At 41.3% G+C, this 21,664-nt stretch overlaps 2 protein-coding genes across 4 annotated transcripts; both read left to right on the top strand.

Annotated features, from left to right (window-relative positions):
• Positions 1–482: 482 nt before the first annotated feature.
• Positions 483–3,889, top strand: LOC311043261 (uncharacterized protein; the record flags this gene model as incomplete). The annotated part of the gene is made up of 9 exons (XM_084054437.1): positions 483–589; positions 790–924; positions 1,008–1,147; positions 1,255–1,391; positions 1,479–1,572; positions 1,687–2,031; positions 2,121–2,304; positions 2,602–2,681; positions 3,551–3,889. Exons 1-9 carry the CDS (start codon positions 496–498, stop codon positions 3,887–3,889), a joined length of 1,548 nt encoding a protein of 515 aa, XP_083910563.1. The 5' UTR covers positions 483–495.
• A 2,864-nt stretch (positions 3,890–6,753) lies between these two features.
• Positions 6,754–16,887, top strand: LOC311044465 (uncharacterized protein). 3 transcript variants are annotated; one of them, XM_084056074.1, is made up of 4 exons: positions 6,754–6,842; positions 10,795–10,922; positions 13,781–13,907; positions 15,514–16,887. In XM_084056074.1, the coding sequence occupies exons 2-4, from the start codon at positions 10,824–10,826 to the stop codon at positions 16,839–16,841; spliced, it is 1,554 nt and encodes a 517-aa protein (XP_083912200.1). In that variant the 5' UTR covers positions 6,754–6,842; positions 10,795–10,823; the 3' UTR covers positions 16,842–16,887. The 3 variants fall into 3 exon arrangements, with proteins under 3 accessions (XP_083912200.1, XP_083912198.1, XP_083912199.1); XM_084056072.1 differs by lacking the exon at positions 6,754–6,842 and having other exon boundaries at positions 10,479–10,922; XM_084056073.1 differs by lacking the exon at positions 6,754–6,842 and having other exon boundaries at positions 10,479–10,922; positions 13,784–13,907.
• Positions 16,888–21,664: the final 4,777 nt, after the last annotated feature.

Consider the following 21,664-nt stretch of genomic DNA (forward strand, 5'->3'; position numbering starts at 1 on the left):
GAAAATAGACTAAGCCAAATGCTCACAAGTTTATTCTGTGAAGGCTACAAACAGTGAACATTGTTCTTATTTACCCCCATAGCATTCTAATTCATTGTGCTCTGTGTGTAGCCTTAATTAATTAGCGACCACCACCTGTTGCAAAAGGCATGATTTAAAGAGGATGGCTGCATTACTTATATGTGTAGAAGAATCACAGAACATTAAAATTAGATCCTGATCGATCCTGTTAGTGTGGTGTCAATGAAGGTAGGATGTTGTTGCTACTTTAAGATGAGGGAGCTTGTCTAGCATTGTTTTCTAATAAAATAACCATGGTAAAAAAGTCTCCTACTTTATCATGATTTAACATGACAATTTTGTAATTCACAAGGATGAAAACAAAGCTTTGTTTTGTTTGTAGCCTACTATAACTACTGCATATAGTAACTAAGCTTAATGTGTAGTTATTTGTGTTAATTCATTTTGTCAAACTTTCTGCAGGTCTGAGTAAAAATGCTGGTCCAGATTAAGTACAGAGAACTGCAGAAGTATGTGAAGTTGGATGAAGCTGATGGACGGTTTGACTTTCTGCAGTTCCATGAAAAAGGTAACATTAAGCATATATGATGGCACATCAAATTTGAACTCATAGTGGGGATGGGTTTTGTAAGGGAACATGTTCTAGGTTTATTTAATGATTATACAGTGGTGGATGAATTCATTTAATGTGAAGTAATTTCCTGTGAGACAAACAGTGCTGCCTTGAAAAGCACATTCAGTTTATTCTCACTGTACTATCTTTTCCAGTCATAGAGAGATTTTGCCTGCCACCTGATGCAGAAGTTACATACAAGGATGCAACAGGGACAGATGTTGATGCTGAGATATTCAGTGACCTTGTTGGACAGGGCAATGTGGTGCTGACAGTTTTCTCAAATGATGGTGAGGTCTACAGACAGGCATTTAAGCAAGCACTCTACACACCCTACAGAATTATTTAGCCTACTTGTTTTCTTTTCCTTTAGAATTCTCTGATTGCTCCACCTCTGCTTCTGAGTTGTCTGACTCAAGCTTCAGCTCAAATGCATCAACTATAATTCTAGATGTGGTCCCTAGCAAGAGACTAAGAATTGAGGAAACAACTGGTGCAGTGTCTGCTAAACAGGTATCAGTTTTATTCTCATGTGTTGCTTCAAATGTTTTGACTCTGTCTCTTGAAAGGTGATTTATCACCATGTGTTGCTTTCTCATGTTTCTTTTTCTTTTTATTAGTTGATTGAAGCTGTGTTGCGAGGCAAGTCTGGTGGTGAAGACGTACTACAGGAGTACCAAACAACAGGAACCCTAACAGATGGCACAAGACGAGGAATGGTTAACATCCTGGTATCTCACATGGTGGATAAACATGGGTATGTGTTTCATGTTATTTTATTTGTGTCAAATAACTGCATGTTCCTTGCATACATTTAGATTACTAATCTAATATATCCTCTCAGGTACCTCCCCACTAAAGCAACCAGAGAAGAGTATGCTCTTGGGATAGTGATGCTGTTCCCTTCCCTCAAGGATCCATATTCCAAGAAAGGCTATGTAATAGACATTATTATTGTTTGCATGACACTATCATGATGTGACATAAAGCTGTGTGCATATGACATTGACAGTTGAATTCTGAAACACATTTATTTATTTATTTATTTTCAGGAACACTTCTATGATGCTCCCAGCAACACAGGATACATTGCTTGGCGTCTGAAAGCAGTCAAAAGGAAGTCCAAACGAAGTCAAGGATCTGCACTGCCACCAAGCAGCTCTACTGGTCATTCTCCTGGAGGCCCAACTTCCCAGAGGGTTGTCGTTATGGAAGAGCAGCTCGAGGGGGATGCTTGCAAAGAGGCCATGTCTTTGCTCAACCATACTACTGACAACTCCCAGATCTTCCAGAAGATGAGACAGACCTTTCAGCACCGCCAGAAGCTTGTTAATGACCCCGGCAAAGGTGTTGATGTCCTTGCCGCCTTCCCGAGATTCATGGATACAAAAGGACTGGTAAGTTGGAATGAGATGTTTAGAATGGCTTGAAATTTGAAAGTATATCCTGTTGTAGTAATGTACAGTAATATTTTCTTCCTTTAAAGGTGGAGCAAGACTTCACTCTCCTATTTAATGATGACATCTCCTCCCAGCTGCTTCAGAAATGGGATGTGATCTTCAAGGCAAATATCATAAAAGAGGTCTCGCAGTTCACTTCAACACCAGGGTTGCGTCGCTTGGTGCAGTCAGCAGAAAGTCCCCCAGGAAGTGATCCTGATGATGCAACAAGTGAGTTGTATTTGTTTTAACTTATTTACAATAATCGCAGGTACAGTTGCATCATTCATTTTCATCACTATATGATTAATTTGGCCATGCGTGGTGACCTGTCGGATCCGCTCCAAAAATGTCATGGGCTCTTACATGGCACATGCGATACCCATCATGAAAATAGGTTTGGTATGTTTCGCGTAATCTTGCTTGATGGGCAGGCGTGATGTGACGGATGAACGGACAGAAACCAAAAGCATTACCTCTCATCCCCAACTAAATGACTTTTTTCTCTGTTGTTGTGACTGTCCTCAGCCTACGACCCAGAAATGGCCTCCCTGTTGTTGCTGTTACATCTCCTTCCACCACCACCTGGGGGACCGAAGTCTCCAAAAGTCAGTGCCTGTGATGCAGTTGAGAGACTTGTAGTCTTTCATAAGTTAAGGAGCTACAAAATATTTGTGTCTTTAGGGATGTGATTTTACTTAAAGGAGGAGTTCACCCAAAACATGACCTATTTTCTATCAATTACACACCCCATGAAGCCTTGATTTCATGGATTTATTTTTGTTTTTGTGGCATTCCTAAAACAATAATTTGATGACCGTGTGTATTTCCGGTAGGAGACACAAATAATCTACTTTGTGTCTCCTACCGGATACATTAGCCGGTAGGAGACGGGAATCAAATTATTAGCTTAAGAATGTGACAAAAACAAAGAAGAATCCATGGATTCAAGGCTTCATAGGGTGTGCTATTGATAGAAAATAAGTCTTTTTTTGGGTGAACTCCTCCTTTAATGTAACAGTAATTCCTGCTCGCTGTGTTTTATTCTTGTTTTATAACAGCCCTGTTATGCTCTATCATCAGTGAGGTATTGGGCTACTCAATTTTCACAAGAGCTTCAGTGTTCCTGTACAGTACTGGTAGATGTAGACCTGACCATCACTGTAGCACTCCATCCAGTCCAAAGCTGAAAATAAGACTTGGTATCCCATCTTGCACTAGCCAGTGAGGCAATGTTTGAATGATCACTTCTATTATGTCGTTTTCTCTGTGGCTGTGTAACTGAATAGAACATGATCCTTAGGATGGGTTAAGCTCACTCCTCAGAAACCCATGCTCCACCAAGGGATCTAGCTCTCTTGGTACAGTTGGTAGCATGTCCATTTGCAGAGTGTGATGTACTGTAGAGAGTGTGGCAAGATCTTCACAGCTGCACATTATTCTTGTCTAATGTTCAGTTTCCTTATCTCAACCCTAGTCATGCTGCAGTTTGGAAGAGCATCTACACAACCAGAAGAATCCGCAGCCGTACCTTCTTGCTGTTGGGCGTCAGAAGAGCAAGATCGACAGCTTCTACATCGTCATGGATCAGCATCTCATCCCATGCCAGGCAAACCGCTCGCTCGGTGCATTTGATGAACTTTTCAAAGCACATTTTGTGTTTAATGTGTCTTACGATGCTGCACTTGTGAGCTTCTACACATTCCTGCAGACGACAGTGTATAACATTGATGTGGGGAAAATGAAGGAGACACCCAGGGTTAGGGAACTGAGATCCAGGCTACTGAACCAGATCATAACTGCAATCTTTGAGTAAAGCTATACTGAGCTGTTTCATGTGTAAGAAAGGCTATCCCAGCAGTCAACTGTTTATTTCACTCCACTACAATTATTTGAAAACTTTAGTTCCTAGTTAGTTTGTAGTTTTTGATTATTATTATATTATTACAAAATATACATTAACCACTTCACCCCTATATACATTTTGGTCATTTGAAAATAGCAGTCTGCTCTTTTGAAATGGGACATTCTGCAGAATGATTATTTTGGTACTGTAAGTGCATTTTGATTCCAATACTTTGTACTTTTACTAAAGTAAATTTTGAATTCCGAACTGTTACTTGGAGGAGAATGAATAGGCTATTTGTTTAATACACTGAGATGGGGGTGTTTCTTTTTGAGAAGATGAAGAAGCGCTATTATTTCCATGTCATTTGGAGACGAGGACAAATGCCAGAATGTTAAAATGCAGCTAAGAATTGTGGAATTAAAAAAAAATACTTGTTAGGCCAAGTTCAACTGTTTTTTTTTTTGGGACATTTTGGAATTCAAATTTGAAAATAAATGTTTTATTTAAATAAGTGTTATTTGTGTTACTTTAACTCTGGTAAAGATTACATTTAACTCAGAACACAGTGTTATTTATCTAACTCTCGTAAAGAGTAAAACATTTAACTCAGAGCAGAGTTATTTATCTAACTCTGGTAAAGAGTAAACCATTAACTCAGAGCAGTGTTATTTGTCTAATTACTTTAACTCTGGTAAAGAGTAAACCATTAACTCAGAGCAGTGTTATTTGTCTAATTACTTTAACTCTGGTAAAGAGTAAACCATTAACTCAGAGCAGTGTTATTTGTCTAATTACTTTAACTCTGGTAAAGAGTAAACCATTAACTCAGAGCAGTGTTATTTGTCTAATTACTTTAACTCTGGTAAAGAGTAAACCATTAACTCAGAGCAGTGTTATTTGTCTAATTACTTTAACTCTGGTAAAGAGTAAACCATTAACTCAGAGCAGTGTTATTTGTCTAATTACTTTAACTCTGGTAAAGAGTTAAAGGAGGAACTCCTGGCATAGTGTTAAATGTTAACTATTTCCAAAGTGTTAATTTACCTCTAGAAAGTGTGGACCTATATAAACCCTGAAAAAGAGTTGAAATTGACTCTGTGAGAATCAATTCAACACCCCACTTTTTGCTGTGTTTACACCGGGACCCCATAATAATAGTAATTTCACAGCTGAAATAAAGCATATTTAAAAATAAATCATACATTGTTATCCTTGAATAGGAATATTTATTAGAAAATAAGTGAGCTCTTTGATTCCTGTTAATGTTGTATCTTGTCAACAAAGTTTAAAAGCTATGGAAAATGATATTTCACTTGAAAACACTTCTAGGTCATTTTAACATTTACTCAGGCTTTATTGTGTACCCCAGACAGTTTCTACGTTTTCAATACTTTGATTTTTTTATATTGATTCAATCAGAACCAAAAGCTTCAAACAGAATTTTAACCAAGACAGATTAGATTAGATTCACTGAAAGAACACTTCCCCGGTTTTTGGTGATTGATATTGTAATTTTAATATCTCAGGAGGCCATGTTTTTTTTAATTACTGTGTGTGTATGTGTGTGTGTGTGTGTGTGTGTGTGTGTGTGTGTGTGTGTGTGTGTGTGTGTGTGTGTGTGTGTGTGTGTGTGTGTGTGTGTGTGTGTGTGTGTGTGTGTGTGTGTGTGTGTGTGTGGAATGTGCATTTGTGTTTTGGAAATTTAACACAGCCAATAGGAATCATACAAATTAGAGGACATTCAAAAACTTTAAAAGATAGAAGAGTTTTTTTTAAATATAGAGTAAGATCATTGATCACATTGTAACATTGTAGATCTGCTATTTTCATATGATGGAGAATAATAAAGGCATTAGTGAGAGAGCATCAAACTTTCTGTGCCCAAGGAAGGAAGGAACCTTAATACACCTGTATTCATAGTGCAATACAGATGAACATGTGTGGAGAGGGAAAATGTTCGCATATAATGGCATATCCAAATTAGGGGTGCCAAGTTAAAAGTGTAAAGATACATTAAAGAAATATACAAATCCCAGAAAATGTCGAGGCACATCTGGACTTTTCTCATGGCAAACTGTTCAAGAACTAGAAGATAATATAGCAAAGCAAAGCAAAGTTTGTTGTTTACCCAGGGTGTCGGACTAAGTACGAAACTTGTTTCCAGCCGGACCCTGCATGGAAGCCTTGCTCAAGGGCTATTCAGCGGTGATTCATGATTGATGTGATGAATTGGGGAATCGGACTAGGGACCTTCCGGTATCAAGGCCGCCCCTCTAACCACTAGGCCACCGCTGCCACCAGTATCACAGCAGCCTCTGCAAACAAATAGTATTCATGTCTACTAATATGACAAAGCTTCTGACTCCTATAAATAGACCAGAGAACAGAATGAAACACTTGGCTGCAGTGAAGTGTTTCACTCAAGCATTGAGGTATGGATGATTATCCATGCAGTAATGAATGCAGCCCACTAGGGGGCACACGCACACAGGAGAAAACAGAACACAAGCTGGGTTACATACATGCATGCATTTCTAAGCTGTTTAAAAAATCCAAACAGAATATTGTTCGTTCCATATAAACACCCCCAATCAGTTTAAACAGACCCGAACAGATAGAAATAAATTGTAATCACAAACCGATCAAAAGGAAAATTGTTACTTGATTGCTTTCTGCTGCGTTATTTCTGCTCCCGGACCATTTATTGTGATCTTTATTCTTTATTTATCCAACGGGATACATTCATGTATGAAGTTATTTATGTATTTATCCAGCATCAGAGCCCAGCGCGATTAGTTAGGTCTTCGTACTAGTGTTGCATGATGGGTAATGATGTCTTGACGTCTCCAGTCCCTGCACAGCAGCTCTGTGTGTCTACTGTCTGCAAACTGCATTGATTCACTTTATTTCCTCCTTTCAGGTACAGTATGGTGTACCAGGCTTTATTGGGATACGTGTGGGAATGTATTATCATGCTTCTATTATTGTTTAATGTTGAGACGATAGACGTGATGACGATGTTGGTGTTTGCTTTGTCGTGGTGAAAACTGGCTAACTGGTAGCCCTGAAGCATGACTGTCATACCATGACGGTCATGGCGCTACTTGTTCCTGTTTTTAGAACATTTTACATCTACAACCAGTACATCTACATAAACATTCAGATTTCAAATATAAAGTGCTTACTACCCGGCCACGGATGTTACAAGTTAAAGTGCACGGGTGTAAGTACCTGTATATTCCGTATTGTTCAATTAAAAGCGTTTTAATCCGGTCGCCGGCCATTTTCCCCGAATTTTCTCCATATGCTTTCAACTACGCGCACCTATCGGTTGGGAGGTGTATTGCATCCTGATACAACCTGATACATTATTAAAAAATAAAAAATAAAATGTCCGGCGGTCGGATTAAAAAGCTTTTTATTGAACAACACGGAAGATACGGGTACTTGGACCCGTGCGCTTTAACTTGTAACATCCGTGGCTGGGGGGTCAGCCCTTTATATTTGAAATCTGAACGTTTATGCAGATGTACTGGTTGTAAATGTAAAATTCTCAAAAACAGGAAAAAGTAGCGCTGTGACGCTTGAGACAGGCGAGCGTCATGTGAACCATGGCTAGCTAACTAGCCCCGTCTGGAACCTCACTCGCAGCCCCGAGATGAGGTCCCGCTCCGTAGGGTTTCGGCAGCGGAGGTTGCGTCCAGGCAGTGCGGGCCCGCCCTGTACGCGAACAACGCGGCCGCTTAGGGCCAGGGTTGCCAAGTCCGCTTATTATAAGCAACAATTTGGGCTTCTTTTTCTGTAAAGTTGCTTGTAAATATTGGCGGTTGCGTTTTTTTTTGTGTGGCTTGTTTCTAAAGTGTAGTTGCTTATTTGGTCTTGCTTCCATTTAAAATGTGTTTTTATTTAAACCAGTGGTTCTCAAATATTTTCATAAATGTTTTGTGCCAGGGAGCATTTGTGTTGTTAGAATGTTTAAAAATATTCCAAATATTCCACATTTTATAGCAAGAGTTTTTCAAAATAGCAGATCTACAAGCTCGCAACGCGTTGCGAGCTTGTAGATCTGCTATTTTCAAAAAGCCGATGTATAGGTTTAAAAGTGCTCATGTGGCCTAAGTTGCTTCCAGTGGTGTGTTCTAGATTTTTTTGGAGGGTATACTATTCCCTGCCTCCGACACGCACGGCATGCGCACATGCGTGCGTCTATAATTAATTAAATGTAAAAATGTTGCACGCGCGCGTGTGTGGCCCACAAAAGAAAAAAATTACAAATTTTACCCACACGCAATATGCTTTGTACTGATTTTCTAGTGTTCCTGATGTTAATCACCTGAACCACTTCAGCAGACAACTTGCTTGAAGAAGACACAATAGCGTTAACAAGTTGTTTCTGCATCTGTTTTGCTATGTGTTCCACAATGTTTGTGGAATTGGACCTTGAGTGTAGATTATTGCCCACGTTGACGCCTGCATGTTGGTGATATCCCATGAAGTCCTCATGAAGATTGAAAGCTAGGTCTGTCTTTGCAAGATAGTACACTGCTTTGAATACAGACTCTGTCTCAGCATACACTGGCGTATCTCGCATCAGATTCCCAAGTACATCTGCGCTGGCCTTAGCAGTGTTCTTCATAGCGGCTTGATGTGACTGTGACTTGACGCCAAGCCAGGCTGAAAAGGAGTGACTTTGTCAAGCTAGACCTTGTCAAGCCAGGCTGTGTCGAGCCAGGATGGTAGCCATGCTTCACATATTCCTATAAAAGACCATGAAAGTCGAAGCAGAATCCTTGAACTTGACCAATCATGGAGCCCAAAACCAGAGCGGCGTGCTTCTCTGTGGCTGAACAGCAGCACTGCAGTAGCTCATGGAATCATACGAGGAAGTAAAATGTATAATAAGCAAGAAAGGAAATGCGACCGCAATAAATAGATCCAGGGAGAAAGCTTGGCAATGTATTGCCGACAAATTAAATGCACAAGTCGTCCACAAATATATACATTTTATATACAAGTCCATAAATATATATTTCAGTTAGGCTTAAACATGAGGAGTGTATAGTGAATATTGGAATTATGGCCTCCTAATCTACAATGCGATAGCCTATTATATGCGCCATGCATGCAATGTTCAGATTACATGGAATACATCTATTTATATATCTGCAGTGCCGTCCACGGGGGTAACGGGGTCCTCGTGGGGTCCCCATTACCCGCGGCGTTAACGGGGGGGTCCCCGCTGCGGTAAGGGGGGTCGCCGTTACCCGCGGCGTTAACGGGGGTCCCCGTTGTGGTAACAGGGGTCGCCCTTACCCGCGACGGTAAGGGGGGTCCCCGTTGCGGTAACGGGGGTCGCAGTTACCCGCAACGGTAACGGGGGTCCCCGTTGCGGTAACAGGGGGTCGCCCTTACCCGCGACTGTAACGGGGGGTAGAATTTAATAAGTGTGGGAAAACTCATTGTTTTTCAGATTGACTGCTTAAAGGGCAAGACCACTTACCTTGCCATGATGTAAAAAAAATATTTCTACAGCAACGAGAAATTGATAATTTAAAATATGGTCCTCATTGACTCTTTTAAGCCCGTAACTAAAAATGTACATACACACACACACACACACACACACACACACACACACACACACACACACAGCTATATATATATATATATATATATATATAGCTGTGTGTGTGTGTGTGTGTGTGTGTGTGTGTGTATATATATATATCTCAGCCATTCTTTATAATCTAGAACAAAATCTGGAATATATTATCTTAACAACAATATGAACTATAGTGTTAACAGCGTGACAATGACATATCACATGAGTCATTGTGAAACAATTACGATTCATGGTCACACACAATTTCAGTAATATAATTGAATTGATTCTATCTTATTGTATTGATTTAATTTTATTTGAATGCACGGTCATTAAAATGAGTCCATATACAAACACATGTGTTGAATTAGCTGTGGAAAAACTTGAAGAACAAGGCACTGGATTAAGTAAACTTGGCTGTTAGCCTGGTCCCTACCAGGCTAACTTCACAGCTACATTTCCATGGTAACCAAGGTAGGATTGCGTCAATTCTCTTTTGTGAAATCGAGTCATGGATAAACTTATCCAGGGTGCACTGGCTAAACTAATCTGGCAAGATAATTCAGCTTTCATGAAACCGATTCATCGCTAATCCTGGCTAAATTAAGCCACGATAGGTGTTAAATCCAGGCTTAACCCCTAATTCTGCTTTCGTGAAATAGGCCCCTGGTCTCAAATAAATAACTGCATCTCGGATTCTCAGATCGGCTGAGGCGGAGCTACAGCTCAACTGCACCTTCGCTGTTTTCATAATTATTAAAGTTTCTTAAACGTAACTTTCAAGTGAAGTTTATGAAAACTTTAAGGGAGTCTTGTCTGCCTCTGTGCTGAACCAACGTGGTGTGTCAGCGTGACCAGACACATACACACAGGCGCGCGGCCGAGCGTGCACATCACAGACACATTGGGTGGTATGGCAGCGACGACGTTCTTTCTGTGTGCAGTGCATGCACTCAAACTTTATTGTTGATCATGCGTGATGTAATGAAAGCTTTTGTATTCAATTGGTTGGTCAGGAAAATAAATATATTAAAAAATAAAATATATATATAAAAAAAAAAAACTACATTCGATTGGTCATTTTAGCATTCGAATGTAAAAAAAGAAATCACTTTCGAATTATATTCGAATCATGACATTTGTTCTGACAGCCCTAGTAAACACTGTGAAATTCCACATGCTTCTCCATCAGATGGGAATTTAGTGGTTTTGAAGAACATGTCTGTAATCCACAGTAGTGTGAGGAAAAAAATTGTGATAATCCTTGCAGAAGAGTGGGGAGAGCAGGAGCTCTGTAAAATGCGACTGCTCATGCTGACTGCTAGGACCGCTGCCTCCCCCCGTGGCCTGGAGGATCACAGTGAGGGGAAAGTGACTGGTCATGCCAGTGAAACAGAGGTCAGTGGATTCAATGTTATCTCCTTCCTTTTGAAAATTCCTACTATGACAGGGTCAGGTTTTTAGGGCAAGTACATCTCATATCTACTTGCTCCATCTACATGTCTGCTTGCCCTGCCTGAAAAGCGGCACAAATATTTCTCTTATAATATTCAACTAAAATCCATTGCCTAATGATTGTGTGTAAAACATTACCGAACCGAGTTTCTACAAAAACAGTACTTATCTATAAGCCATGTTCAGATATCAATACTGTTGCATTTTCGGGAAACTAATTAACATAAGTTGCAGGCGTGAGCAGTGGGAGAGGGGTTCTCACATACCCTTTTTACCTGTACAGTATGATCCTTTCTTATTCTTGGTGGAATAGTCGAGTACAGTACTTGCATGATGACTGTAGTTTTGAGTTTTATTTATAGCACATAAAGAATTAAAAACAGAAAAAAATACATATAACCATATTGTGCAAGAGAAGTTTAAAGCCTAGAGACTTATAGAGAACTTCCTCTTTTTGTCAAATCAGACATATAAAAATGTATATACTGTATATATTTAAAAAAAATGCACACTGAGACAGATGCTGGCTCTAAATGCACTGCCTACTTAACACACTGGGTGTGATATAGGGATGTTCCCAGAGATTAATGTCACAGATTTAAAAAAATCTATGTATTGGCACATTCGAAAATTAATAAATCAAAATGAATTAACAATAAAAATAGCCACAACTGAGCACATTTTGATCTATATCCCATTGGAATATATATATTTAGAATATATAAAATCCATTTAAAATGCTTATTCTATTGGAATCTTGCTCCCAATAAGAAATTACATAGCCAGAGCGCTAAAGTCGGTCAAATCAATTATGCTGTTACTCCCGCGCAAGTCTGAGCCACAGGCAGGACACAGGCACACTACTAGTGTACCAGCGGGGCAGAGCCCGATGACATGTAGTAGGCCTATTGGATTTTCAGCCAAATAGTTAACTTGTAATTGAAACATACGTAGGCCTACTCATTCTCCATGTTCTCACCTCAAATGCTGGATTATTTTCAAATCGATATGAATATGGACCATTCACATCTACTGTAGGTGTTTATATTGGATGTGATTTTTCCATCAAACCGACAGTCTGTAGCTACAGTAGAGTAAGCTTCACTCACTGCATTGGGAAGTGACGATGCCAGCAGCCAGGCTGCAGGTGATCAGCAGAGCGGTGAAGAGCAGGATTTTATTCAGCTATGACAGTAATATGGGTGCAGAATAGAAATATGTGTAAAAGAAAAAGTAAATCAATCAAAAATATAGTTAATAGAATAAACAAATATCATTTTATAAACATTTTGTAGGGGCAGCCCGTTTGATAGGATAACCGAATATCCGTGCACACCCCCAGTGTGATTTAATGTCTCCGCCAGGCCGAAGGCGTGGACAGGACTATATTTTGCCACCTGTCTGTCCGTGCATGTGTCCGTCCGGACCGTTGGCCCGATCAACATGACACTGTGCACACTCACTCCCTGGATGCCACAGCATAATATCTGGCCCAAATTTTTCAGATCAACCTGATTTTTCATATTACATCCTGATTGGTGATTTCCGAACATTGCTGGCCCACGCCCCACAATAACCTACCTGACCTGGCAGAGACCTATGCTCCGAGAAGCACTTTTTTTGTCTAGTTACTAGTGATGTGCGGGTCAGGTTTTTTCATAACCCGTCATGCAAAAATGAATATAAATCAACGACCCGTTCCGTCCCGCAACCCGACAAAAGAAAAAAAAGACGGCTTCTCAACACACAAGCAAGTCCATTCGAGAGAGGGTGAGTGTGTGTTGTGGTGTTTTTTGAGAGAGAGGTCTGTTTTGGTGTTTTTTTTTCTTCCGTGGGTTGACCTGCTCCGCCCGCCCCGTGATAATTGTGTCGTAATCTATAACCCGTCCGCCCGCCCGACCTGCGGGCTACGGGTCGGCCACTACTAGTTACAAAGTTGTTGTTTGTTTCTTTTGGCACACAATTTCGTACTACGCGTAATGTGTGTGCACTTACACTGTATGACCCTGATCTTCACCCTAACCCTGAGCAAATTAAATGTAATGCATATGCGCAAGCATATTCAACTGAGTTCAAAAGACAATTGATACTGTATATCTGTGTCTTGTGACTCCTGGCTGAGACCAAATGGAATCTGGAATAACAGGATTGTTATGTGTGTTTCATCATCCACAACATACGCACGTACACACACTGACGATGAACATGCACCAACAGCTTCATTGTGCACTCTCACCAATGTCATCAGGTGAAATATTTATAATATTAACTTTCATTCACATTTTTGGTCACCGCCTTGAGCCCTGCTCAGGCAGAGAGGTTCAGAAAAGCCAGGCAGCGGCAGCTCGCCAACTGACAAGAACTGAGAACGAAATGGAACTTAACCCATTAAGACCGGGGACGCATCTGTGTCACAAGATTTCTTTGGCTATTCAAAAATGGCAGATCTACAAGCTCATAGCGCGGCACCGAGTGCCGCGCTATGAGCTTGTAGATCTGCTATTTTTGAAAAATCTTAAACATTTTTTTTTTTAAACTGTTAGGATTTAGAAAACATTTTTAAGAATCGCCTCAGGTCTTTAAATAGGGATGCCAGGTTGAAAGTGATTAATTGTAGTTTTTTCTCCTTGACACGGTGCAAAAATGTATTTTACTGATGATATAGCTCTAGTTTATGGAATAATAACATGTTTTTGCATTGTGTGTGTGTGTGTGTGTGTGTGTGTGTGTGTGTGTGTGTGTGTGTGTGTGTGTGTGTGTGTGTGTGTGTGTGTGTGTGTGTGTGCGCGTGCTGTACAAAGCAGATGCCTACCAGTGATGGTCATCTATCTAGTCACAGCATGTTGCCTCAGCGGCACATGCATTCCTACGGCTCAGCAGCCTGCACCGCTGAGGACAACAACTACTGCACTGACACTGAGACAGGCTGTGAGTAACACGCTTGAATTATTTTAATTGGATCTGCACAAAAAGCGCAATACATAATGGATCCAAACACTGATCAGAAGAAGGTTACATTATGGTTAAACAGGATGCAACTGCTGCTCATACTTATTAATACACAGAGGAAAAAAGATCACAGAAAAGAACACATTGATGACTTACTATATGCAGGAAGTAACAGATTTTATTTTTCTTCCCCCCCATAGCTACTCAAAGATATATTAAACATCGTCTTCTCCAGATAGAGAGACTATGATAGCCTATGATAGCTGAGATAGAACAGTATATAGACAATTCTTTTACATTTGTCTTTTGCAATCCTCCCAACTGCAGTCCACGGAGCACAAGTTTGTGAACGTTTGGTTACGTTGTAACCTTTGTTCTCTGAGTGAAGAGACTATCCAACATACGTCATATGTATGAGGTGGGGTCATTCCCCATACATATGAAATATGGCTGCTACTCTCTCATTACGCATATCATCAACCGGCAAATAGCTCTGAACTTGAACCATAGACACATTTTTAGGTTGTTCTCATCATCCATAGTTTTACTGCCATCAAACATACATGGGAAGGAAGATGCGACTGCAATTTCACAGACATATTGTTTTTTCAGGAACTTATGTAAGAAGAGAGTTAAATGACATGATTACGTCACAGGTCAGTTGGAGGTGTACAGGGTGGTTGTATGTGGTCAAAATAGCTCAGCGAGGACTTAATTTGACATTTGTTCTTTATTTACTTTCTTTTTTATGACAGTGGTATGTGCGTGTCACATCGTGAGCGGCACTTGGTCCACAGGCTGCCTATCGGGGCTCTATGCCACTGGTTCTCAAACGTTTCAGGCTGTGACCACTGACCCCCCAAAATAATCATATTTGAACTGGAGACCCCCCACCCTGACAATTGCACTAGAAATTGTAGGAGTTGAGGCATTCATTTATTTCTTACTCTGTCCCAAATAACAAAAGCCGGTCTACATGCTCACAACGCCACGCTGAGAGCATGTAGAACGTCTATTTTCTAAACTTTTGCCTCTTTCTTAGGTAATATTTGACAATTTGGCCAATGCTTGATTTAAAAAAAAATTGTATAGTTATCTATTTATCACCTATCACCTTGCATCACCTTTAACCGTGCTCAGAACCTTAAGGGTCTTTGGAGACTTTTGACATCTGAACTCCGATGAATGAAGATCATGTTTTAATAATGAAGTACGGTAACCGTTTGACTTTAGGCGTTGTAATCTGTTTGGCGGGACTTAAATAAACCGGTGGTTATTTACCCATTTTGGGCAGGAACCCCTATCTGTAACTATACCTTTCAGGACGGGAACCGCTTTTGGTGTTCCTGTTGCTATGTACAGTATATAGCAACATACTTTTTTGTAAATTTTTAATACATATTTGAAGTTTTTCGGCCTCAGGTCTAAATGGGTTCAAGTAGAACCTCCAGGGGTCCCTTGAGGGTTAGAGACATTATAAAATGTCATTACAAAAAAAATCAGTAACTTGGAGAATCAATTCTATCAAATCAGAAAACACATTGAGTTGCTCGCTGTAAAGTTACATCCTCTGTCCTCCTTCTAGGTCTCCAATTCCTTCCAGTGTGTAAAGAGGAGGTTTCCCCTGAACAGCGGGAGAGGATTCCCAGTCTGGTCCAGGAGGAACCAGAACCTCCACAGATTAAAGAGAACCAGGAGGAGGTACTTCTAAGAACAGAGGAGGCTGGTGGGTCAACGTTGACATTACTAGCAGTGAAGAGTGAAGATGATGATGAAAACAGAGAGACAGAGCCTCCAGCCAGCACCTCAACTGAACACATGAAAACTCAAGCTTACATAGATTACTGGTTACCATCTCAACCAACTAGTGATGACCAGCTCATCTCTTCACACAGTTCTGAATCTGACACTGAAGTCAGTGATGACTGGAAAACCAGGGAAGATCAGTCAGCTTTAAACACACTGAAATCACACAGTTCTGAATCTGACACTGAAGTCAGTGATGACTGGAAGACCAGGGAAGATCAGTCAGCTTTAAACACACTGAAATCACGCAGTTCTGAATCTGACACTGAAGTCAGTGACGACTGGAAGACCAGGGAAGATCAGTCAGCTTTAAACACACTGAAATCACACAGTTCTGAACCTGACACTGACATTAGTGATGACTGGAAGACCAGGGATGATGAGTCTGTTTCAAACACACTGAAATCACACAGTTCTGAATCTGACACTGAAGTCAGTGATGACTGGAAGACCGGGGATGAGGTGTCAGTTTCAAAGAAAAGCGGCTTTGCTTGTACAGTTTGTAGCAAAAGCTTTGTTTGCAGAGACCATCTGAACAAACACATGAGGGTTCATACAGGCGACAAGCCCTTTGCATGTACAGTTTGTAACAAAAACTTTGCTCAAAAGGGATATCTGAAATATCACATGAGGATTCATACAGGGGAAACCCCATTTGCTTGTACAGTTTGTAGCAAAGGCTTTGTTTGCAAAGACCATCTGAACAAACACATGAGGGTTCATACGGGTGACAAGCCCTTTGCATGTACAGTTTGTAACAAAAACTTTGCACAAAAGGGATATTTGAAATATCACATGAGTATTCATACAGGGGAAACACCCTATTCCTGTGCAGTTTGTAGCAAAGGCTTTTACAATACATCAAATCTGAAAGACCACATGAGAATTCATTCAGGGGAAAAGCCTTTTGTGTGTCCATTTTGTAGCAAGTGCTTTAAGAAAGCTGGAACAAAGAAAGATCACATGAGGATTCATACAGGGGAAAAGCCCTTTGTGTGTCATATTTGTAGCAAAAGCTTTACTCAAACTGGACATCTGAAAACTCACTTGAGGATTCATACAGGGGAATCACCCTTGTTGTTGTACTCTTATGATCTGAAAAAATAAACATGATGACTCAAACAGGGGAAAACCTCTTCACTTTTGGGGGGGGGGGGGGAAGAAAAAAAGATAGAAGGACTATCTATCTCTCTACAGTATCTATCCTGAGACATTGGTGCATTAGTATTTTGAAGTGTAAATAAAATAATCCACATCTGTAGACAACATGCTTCAATTTAAGTGATTTGTACCAAGCAAAATGAAACAAAATGGTACATTTAGCTAAACCGATGTTTTATACACCAAAATGAAAAGTAGCCACTGTGTAATCAGAGGAAGAACAATACAATGCACACTTTGGCTTAAGATTGCTGAACTTAATCAAAACACTAAACTATGATTGTTTCTACAAACAAATGATGAATTGCTTCATTATACATTATAACTCATTGTTCATCCTGTGAGGAGCTACCAGGAGCAATGCGATTTAAATGATACAATAAATGGACACATCAAACTTTAAAGAATTACATTGCTTCATTGCCTCTGTATAAATGGTAAATGGTGCATTTGCATAGCGCTTTTATCCAAAGTGCTTTAGATTGTGCATTACATTCACCCATTCACACACACATTCATACACCGATGGCGGAGGAAACCATGCAAGGCACCAACCTGCTCATCGGGAGCAATTAGGGGTTCAGCGTCTTGCTCAAGGACACTTCGACACTAACTCTGCGGGAGCCCCCCAGCCAGGGATCGAACTGGGAGTCTTGCGGTTTCCAGTTCACTCTACCCGGCCACTCTACCCCTGAGCCACTGCCGCCCCCTTTTTTTTTTTCACGGTTTTAAAAGTTTTAATTTTTTTTTTAACATCCAGCAACATTACAAAAACAAATATACACCCAATTTACTATAAAAAAAAACTAAAACTAAATCTGTGTTTATAAATTTGGAAAAATGTTAAGTTCAAGGCTGGGTAGGACATCTGCATGGAACTGGCGTGTCTCTTCCTTCATGGCTGTGTAAGGGTTGACGACAAACTCATCACTTCAGGTTCAACTTGACTTGATCACCGCCCTTTGTGTAATTAGATTGTAGGGATGTCCTGAGCTCTGCTTTGTAAGTCAGTCTTTACAGCAGTGTTACTGTCCACTGTGTCCAGGACCAGGTCTATGTAGATGAGGTCTTAGCAGATTTTCTCTTCGTTTTCTCTATAATCATCCTCTGAGCATATACTCATAACACAAACGGGAGTTTAAATGAATGTGAATTAATCTCTCAAAATAAATCACTTCCGTTGTGTATGGACCTTAACTGTTACAGTAGACTTTGTCCATAACCTGGTGTAGTGTCTATAACAAGACGTGGGGTATAACACCTCCGGAACCTAGTTTACTGTCTGTGACCAGGACTTGTGTTATCACACCTCCAGGGACACAGTCTTTGTCTCAAATATGCACAAGAATGCTAGTGTCTTCCATCATCTTGGTAGCTGTCAGCAGCAATACACAAGCATAATTAAATTCATGTTTAAATGAAAAAAAAAAAGTAAGGTGACAGTAAAACAATCTTGAGTGTTCAAAAGTCTTTTGTATTCTGTAATGTCATTTTATTCTTATTCTGTTTATTTGAACTTTTTCTTATAACTTATTCTTATTTTCTATTCTAACTAGTTATATTTTGTTCAATTGCCATTTTATAATGTGTTCCTGATGTGTCTTAATATGTTTAATGTTTTGTGGAAAGCATACTGAATTGCCTTGTTTAAATGTGGTATACAAACAAACTTCCAGAGTTTGAGTTTATTTCAACTAGCCAATAAAAAAAGATACCGGTTCTGTACAGAATTTGTCGTCTCACATATTTCCACAAAATATTAGAAAAAAAGATCAATAATGGGCTCGATGGCTCAGTGGCGTGTAACGTTAAGCATTAAGGTTGTTACACACCGGCGAATATAGCAAATATACGCAAAATTCGGACTCGTTCCGAATAATTAAAAGACGCTTTTTCGCTTCGCTTTTTCGCTTTTTCGCTCCATGTACGGAGCCATTGACTTTATAAGGTTTAAAAAAAAAACGCATTATTCGCACGTAAAAATCGCCCCGGTGTGTAAGGACCTTTAGACTTCCAATCTCAGTGCCTCAGGATCGAATCCCTCTTCCTGCACTGGTTATTTATCTTATCTAATCTTATCTTATCTTTTAAAATTAGGATTAAGGTTAGGTTTACGCATAGTTTTTTTGTCGCCCCCAGCTAGGCAGACCACTCGGGCCACTTGATGACAGACAACAGCCCCTAATATTAAGTTAGGAAGTAGGGAATACCACTCATTTTCAACATTGAACTATGTCTTTAATACACCTTAGAGCTGTTGTTTGGAAATAAGAAAAAAGTCCCCCCCCCTTCTATGTTGCCTAGAACTGGATAATTGATTGAGGTCATGTGATCAGTGACATACGCAAGGTGTACTTTTGGCAGAGGGGGCGGAGCCAAAAGTACACCTTGCATATGTCACTGATCACATGACCTCAGGTTTAAGGTGTATTAAAGACATAGTTCAATGTTGAAAATGAGTGGTATTTCCCTTTAAGCAAAAAACGGTTACAACAACGGAGGCGCACCGTTCGAGTTGTGTACCGATGGGGACAGAATCGTAAATTTAAAAAGAAATGTACTAACACTGTACCAAAATCTGCTATCCCCTAGTTCAGTATATAGCATTGAATAATTCAAAACGCTGAAGGATCACAATCTTGCACATGCAAGTAACAAAAAAGCTGATTGGAAATGGCATGGAGTAAAAAATAAATTGGTCTGATTTATTTTTTACTCTGTAATTTCATTAATTCAAACATTTAGCAAAAGTCTCAAACACGAGTTTTCAGATCTCCAAACACCTACAGGTATGTTGAACCAATTATTACACTATACAATTGGCCAAAAATTCAAAAGCACGATCTTCCTCGTCATCGTCTTCCTAGTCTTCACAGTAGTTGCTGTCTCCATCATCTTGGTAATAGTCGCTGTCTCCATCGCTCTCCTCATTGATCTCCTCTGAGTAATCGGTCCTCGGGTTGCTTTCCACATTCTCATCATCCTCGTACTCGACAGGCTGGATGTCTCCCCAAATCTCTGGTGCATCGTAGTTCACGTAGACCAGACCGGGCACAGAGTACTCCTCAGTGATTTGATTCAATACGTGCTCGATACGTCCTTGAACATGAGGGAAGAGGATTTTCACCCAGTCCATAATCAGCTGAGTTGCCAACATTTCAAGTTTTGTCAAGCCTCTCTTCCTCATATTGTTCACCATGCTGAATGTGTAGTTCTCCATTAAGTGTTCTGCCTTGAGAGGCAGCTTCTGCAAGGTGAGCAGGATCTGTGCCTGGAAATTCATGTCGGGGTAAGGTGCGTCTTTGGCCAGCCTCTAGCAGTTTGTTGCCTCCCGCATCGATAAAACTGTTGAGAATGGAAGATTCAGTCTGTTGTAAGATGTTCAGGTATTTGCATTTGCTAGCCACCTCGGAGTCGGTAGAGTCCTTCATTAAACCAAACACAACGAAGGCTCCCTCCTCGCTAAGGAGCACTCCATATACGGACAGTCGGAGGCGGACTCCATGGGCCATTCCTCCACAGGCCAGGAGGCCAGGAGGTTGGGACCATTTCGCCACACGGAGTCCTCTCCGAGTAGCTCTGGCAGTCCCAGTGCCCCCAGCCTGCTCTCCGTCGCATCAAGTCTCCCACTGTGATTAGACCGGACCAGAGTCTTGTACGTCGCTCCAAGCCTCCCACCGTGACCAGATTGAACCCAGGGCAGTATGGCCTCGACTCCCCTCACGATCGACTCCCCTCACGATGTCCTCGGAGGGCATCGGAGGACGGGGCCCAGCACATCCGGATCTCCCCGCAGGAGGCCTGCATTGTGTGCAGGAGCAGCCTCCTCCACTGCCTCGTGTTCAGGAGTAGCCTCCTCTACTGCTGTCTCCTTCACAGCCTCCTCTGAGGAACTCTCTTTCACCTCGACGGTCGCCGTCCTCATGGAGCGTGCAAGGTGTTTTGACTGATGATGTGTGGACCCGACCTTTACTTCCTCAAAGAGGTCTGGGTGCACACCACTGACAGTCTTTCCCAGTGGGCCGCCCCACAGCACCAGATCGCCGCACCTCATCAATCATTGAGGTGCCAACCGACCCTCTCTGGCACTGATGAGCATGTCCACCTTCTTCGGGCGCCTCAACTCCCCCGGCGTGGCTGCCCCTGGTAAGAATTTCTCCAAAGCTCTTCCAACCTCCATTTTGAGAGACACATTGTCCTTCCTCGTATCCACTTGTCTCCATTCCTCCCACACAGGGCCGCTTCTCCCTACACGCACACTACGCAGGTTGCGTGGGGCCCCGCCTACCCGCCGATCAAAGAGGCCCCCTCTCCGCCCCCTCCCTTCAGCAGAAAATAACGTGCATTACTGCGTTCACATCAGCGCAGGCTGCGCAGCTCAATTGTCACCCTAAAACCGAAATAAAGTAACAAAAAAAGTAACTTTATCCGCGGGAAACCCGGAAAAAATCTCGCGCGCGCGCACGGGAGGGACACATGCACGCGCGCTGTGTGCGCGTGCATGTGTCCCGTATCATGCGTAGAGCCCCTGCGGAGTCTAAAGCGGCACTGCTCCCACACCTTGCATGATCAGCGTGACCGGCTCACTCACAAGCCCACGGTCCTCCGCTGCCTGGTGTGTGAGGTAATTAGTGTCCGAAGCAAGGTCAATTAGTGCATGTGAATGTGCGTGCAAAGTTTCTCCGGAATTGTACGCTGCGTTCATGATTCGCGGCATTTTGTTCAAAACGGGCCACTCCTGCAAACCTTAGATGTCAATCTTAGCCAAT

This window comes from Gymnoscopelus microlampas (assembly GCF_963454915.1).
Source record: "Gymnoscopelus microlampas genome assembly, chromosome: 4".
NCBI classification, from domain to species: Eukaryota; Metazoa; Chordata; class Actinopteri; order Myctophiformes; family Myctophidae; genus Gymnoscopelus; species Gymnoscopelus microlampas.